Source organism: Penaeus japonicus, unplaced genomic scaffold (genome assembly GCF_977035675.1).
Source record: "Penaeus japonicus unplaced genomic scaffold, GWHDUDI00000001_assembly GWHDUDI00000037, whole genome shotgun sequence".
NCBI lineage: Eukaryota > Metazoa > Arthropoda > Malacostraca > Decapoda > Penaeidae > Penaeus > Penaeus japonicus.
Genome location: NW_028234439.1, coordinates 26,151,627 through 26,156,626, shown reverse-complemented (window position 1 = coordinate 26,156,626; position 5,000 = coordinate 26,151,627). Strand labels below are relative to the sequence as shown.

Here is a 5,000-nt window from a genome sequence, read left to right as displayed (position 1 = left end):
GGCCGAAGTCGTTACCGGAATACTCGTCCTTCACAGCCCAGTTGAAGTCGTACTTGGCATCATCATATTCCATGGAGTCTTCGAAAGACCCCTAAAATGCAGATATTTGTGAATCAGTCATCAGGTGATCTAAATCCCAGAATTATTCGGTACATAACATAATTACCAACAATCTTTCTTCGTCGAAAATCTTTAAAAGAATCAATAATCTTTGAAACTCTATGGATGATATATGTCATGATGTTTCATTCCCAACCCTCACCTGTGGGGCGCCATAGGAGTACGTTGGCAGCTTATCTGCAGTTGCCACAGCCACCACGCCGAGCAAGAAGAGGACCTGCAACCAGACCTTGCCATAGTAATATGAGCGTTATCACAATCTGGAATAATTACATGATTGTCTTGAATTACACACTAATCTTAAACCAAATTGCCACGCACCTTAGCGTTCATTCTGGAGACCTAGTTGACACAGAACTGACCAAGCATGGGGCTCGTACGTATTTATAGTGTGAGCCAAGTGACGTCACTCTTCTACTAATTGTTACAACCGGGAAAACTGTGCGCCAGTCGCCCTTCATTTTTTTTTTTTTTTTTTCTCTTTCACCTTTGGTCCCTTTCTTCACGACCATTTGTTTTCTTAAGTCTTCTCGCTTCTTCTCTCTCTCTTCACTCTTCTCTCCTTTTCTCTCTTTCTCTTCACTCTTATCTCTTTCTCCATCTCCATCTTCTTTTTTCTCTCTCTATCATTCTTTATTCTTTTCTCTCTCTCTCTTCATTCTTCTCTCTCTCCCTCTTTTTTTTCTCTCTCTCATCATTAATCTTCCTCTTTTCGCTCTTATCTTTCTTTCTTCATCTCTCTCTTCATTCTTCTCTCTCTCTTCTCTCTATAAGTTCATAGCTCATCGTCCTCTTGAATGCCAAGGTCGAGCTGGTTTTCATTACAAGCTTTCGTCATGACTGATGGCTTTTCTTCACGGTCGACAGGAGTCGTCTCTGGTTTTGTCAATATTTGGTTAGTGTATTTTAGAACCTGGAGTTGCTCTCATTTTCTTATTTACCGCCATCTTTACATTACTAATTTTTCCACGTCTGGTTGCTTGCCTGTGTTCTTACATGTATACCTGTATACCTGTGTGCATATACCAGTATACATATATGTGTGTATGTATATTATATATATATATATATATATATTATATATATATATATATATATATGTGTTGGGTGTGTGTGTGTGTGTGTGTGTGTGTGTTTGTGTGTGTGTGTGTGTGTGTGTTTGTGTGTGTGTGTTACATATATATATATATATTATATATATATATATATATATATATATATATATTATATATATATATATATGTATATATATACATATATATATATATATTTATATATATTCATTTATATATACATATAGATAGAATGATAGAGAGACACACGGATACTTATTCCTGCTTTTAAGATTAATCATCATAATTGCCTTCTCAAATATTTATCAATCATATTTTGAGAACATTACGGCCGTAACAACTTCAGTCGGACTTATCATTTGATTTTAGTAAATATATCATCTTATAGTACCAATAACAACAGGAAATATAATTGATAGTCTCAATAAGAGTATAACAAACCTGTTTATCTTTTTACCATTATCATTATCTTCAAATATATGTGTATAGTTTAAAAAGAAAATATATAATATCATCGATGGTCTTCATTCATTTAGATAGATAAATGAATGAAGGAGAGTTATATTTACGTGGCTATCTCACAAGGAATATGCGGTGACTAGCTAGTAGGGGAAAATTTAGTGAAAGTGTAATACGTAACTTTGCATTTTCTAATTATGTTTGTATATTATAAGATTGACACTGCGATTTAGTTATTTCATGATATTTTGATTATCCATATTTTATGGAATAATCTTCTGAACAGATATAGTGTTTACTCATTCATTCATTTTGTTAACCCGAGACGCCCCAGAAAATTTATTTCAAGTTCTGTATCGACTCAAATTATCTGTATGTTCCTCCCCCCCCCCCCCCCCCCCACCCCACCTCCGAATCTCTCTCTCTCTATCTATCTATCGAAATGACGTATGTACAGTATATTTCAATGTATCTTTATTTATGCACGTATACATAAACACTATATATGAATGATAATTATGTACCCCTTAACCTAGTACTTAAAGTTCCTGACATTGTGTGCGAACATAAAAAATATATGGGTGGGAATGTGGTTGTTCGTAATCCACAGACGAATCGGATAGACAATTTGCATCTATTTCGGATTTCTTTTTGTTGGATTGATAGATGGGAAAGGAACCTAATCCCTTTCATAAGATGGAAAAGGTGTATCTTGATATTCTCGTTTTACGTTTCTCTCTCTCTCTCTCTTTCTCTCTCTTTCTCTCTCTGTTCTCTCTCTTTGTGATTGTTATTATTTCGTGGAAACGGTGGTTGCTGGAAAGAAACATATATAATTGGCTGAGTAATCTTTAGATGTGATGAATGTCCATGAATAGATCCATTTCGTTCATTGGCCATTGGTCTTCTTTATCCTTCCTTACCGGGAGAATCCATAGGAACGCCTGGGTGCGGCATACTGGGGTCGTGGTGGTCCGTACACGGGAGTCTTAGCGGATTAATTCTAGGTCGATCAAAAAGGTTATAAACGTTGCGTGTTAAAGTAATGCACATTTATTTAGGTCGCATCCATAAATAGATAAAGTTTAATAGAGCTGCTGTTTTATGGCAGCTATAAATATACAAAGCCAAATTATTGAGGGAATCCGTAGGAACGCCTGGGTGCGGCATACTGGGGTCGTGGTGGGCTGTACACGGGAGTCTCAACGGACTCGTGTGACTCGTGTGACTCGGGGGCGGAGTACACGGGTCTGGGGGCGGCGTATTCGCGAGACTCCACCGAGTCATAGCGAGCCTCGCCCTCGTAGGTCACGTCGGCAACGTAGCCGTTGTCGCCATCCACGTAGTAGGTCACCTTCTGCAGGCGGCCGTCGGGGAGCTGCACGTAATACGATCCCTGAGTATTGTCACCATCGCGGGACTCCTGCTGGCCGAAGTCGTTACCAAACCGGAGTACTCTTACTCTCTTCTCGTCCTTCCCCCCACATTACATGCCCCAGCCCAGTTGAAGTCGTACTTAGCATCATCATACTCCACGGAGTCCTCGAAAGATCCCTAGAAAATACATGTAAATGCTACGTTGATACTTAAATGTGTATAACATGATTGACAATTATTCACTGAAATTCTTCGAAGGAATGAAGCCTTTGAAAGTATACAAACAAGGTATATCATGGTTTCCTTGTGCCCAACACTCACCTGTGGGGCGTTATAGGAGTAGGTTGGTAGCTTATCTGCAGCAGCCACAGCCACCACACCGAGCAAGAAGAGGACCTGCAACCACATTATGTTATAGTAAAACAAACATCATTACAGTCGGGAATAGTAACATGACTGTCTTACATTACAAATCATATAATCTAAATTACCACGCACCTTAGAGTTCATTCTGGAGATCTAGTTGACACAGAACTGACCAAGCAAGGGATCCGTGCGTACTTATATTGTGAGCCAAGTGACGTCACTCTTCTACTATCTGTTACACCCGCAGAACCCCAAACAAACCCGAAAAAAAAAAACAAAAAAAAAACGGTGCGCTTGGGTCGCCCTTCATGATTTTTTGCTGTGTTCTGCATGACCGTGCCTACTGATCTGGCGTGATCAGCCAGATCTATTCTGCTCTGCTGCTTGCTTATTGTAGCTTCTGCCTCTGCATGCTCTCATGCCCTGTGTCCTGGGCCCACCCCCACCCCCCCCACCCACCCCACCCCCTCACCCTGTACTTAGCCCCTGTACCAAACCCATCCTTCCTTCCTCCTTCCTCCTCCGGCTCCGCCCGTCTCCTTCGTCTACCGCTCCTCGTCTCCCCGCCCCTTTCTTCCTCTCCCCCACCCTACCCCCTGTCTCTTCCTTCTCCCTCTCTTTCTCCTCTCCCCTCCCTCTCTTCTGTCTCTCATCCCTGTCTCCCTCACTCCTTCTCCCCTGTCTTCCTCATCTCTCATCGCCTGTCTCTCTCTTCCTGTCTCTCTCCCCCTTCTTCCCTCCCTGTCTCTCCCCCGCCTAACTCACGTCCACAATTACTTCAACACCTTGGTCATAACAGCTGGAAGTCCCAAGCTCTTCGCCCTTCTGAATGCCACGGTCGAGGTGGTTTTCATCGCAAGACTTCGTCATGATTTATGGCTCATTTTCTGCTTCATGGATTATGGGATCCATTACTCCTGTTTACGTATAACAGTGGCATATTTTAGCCAATCAAAATTAATTCAGGATGAATCTTTGTTACCAATCTTACCATATTTCATCCTTTATTTCAATTCTATCCACTATGCTCTGTTTCTGTACAGCTCTTCAGTTAATTTCTCTGAATAAGTGTATATGTGCGACTTTTATGTGTGTGTGCCTGTCATTTTGCGCTCATATGCATATACATACAATAAACGTGTGTATATATGCATAAATGTGTGTATGTATGTGTAGATAGATAGATGCAAATATAGATATAGATATACCGATATGTATTGTAAAGTATACGAATATGTATATATATGTATAAAGATAGATATATGACTATATTGATATTTAAACACACACATTTGCATATTCTGTTCATGTATATTATATATTAGGATTTTGTTGTATGATACATACTTGCTATGTATGTTTGTGTATATACATAAAAATACACACACACACACATATGTTTAAATATAATTTTCATTAGTTAATACAAATACATATTCATTATATCATCAGTCGCTCCAATCGTCTTTAAGTATTTCTACTTTCAAATTTTGCTTATATCCCCACTCCCCTTCCTTTTTTTTTTTTTTTTTTTCATTCTCTCTCTTTTACTTTTTTTCTCTCTCTCTTTCTCTATCTTTCTCTCCCTCTCTATTTATTCATCTA

General features: G+C 39.4%; 2 protein-coding genes across 2 annotated transcripts in view; both read right to left on the bottom strand.

The window, feature by feature from the left end:
• Positions 1 to 479, bottom strand: part of LOC147467305 (cuticle protein 7-like) — a 768-nt gene extending 289 nt beyond the window's left edge. Inside the window, exons 1-3 of the mRNA XM_086531993.1 lie at positions 442 to 479; positions 263 to 337; positions 1 to 91 (exon numbers count right to left, since the gene is read on the bottom strand). The exon at positions 1 to 91 is cut by the window's left edge and continues 289 nt beyond it. Of these exons, the coding sequence (XP_086388119.1) occupies positions 1 to 91; positions 263 to 337; positions 442 to 453 (178 nt within the window). The 5' untranslated portion in view covers positions 454 to 479. The remainder of the gene's footprint in view (positions 92 to 262; positions 338 to 441) is intronic.
• Positions 480 to 2,664: 2,185 nt separating this feature from the next.
• On the bottom strand, positions 2,665 to 4,265 carry LOC147467304 (cuticle protein 19.8-like). Its single transcript, XM_086532535.1, has 3 exons — positions 4,161 to 4,265; positions 3,351 to 3,425; positions 2,665 to 3,126 (listed from the first exon to the last, which is right to left on the bottom strand). The coding sequence occupies exons 1-3, from the start codon at positions 4,263 to 4,265 to the stop codon at positions 2,785 to 2,787; spliced, it is 522 nt and encodes a 173-aa protein (XP_086388661.1). The 3' UTR covers positions 2,665 to 2,784.
• Positions 4,266 to 5,000: the final 735 nt, after the last annotated feature.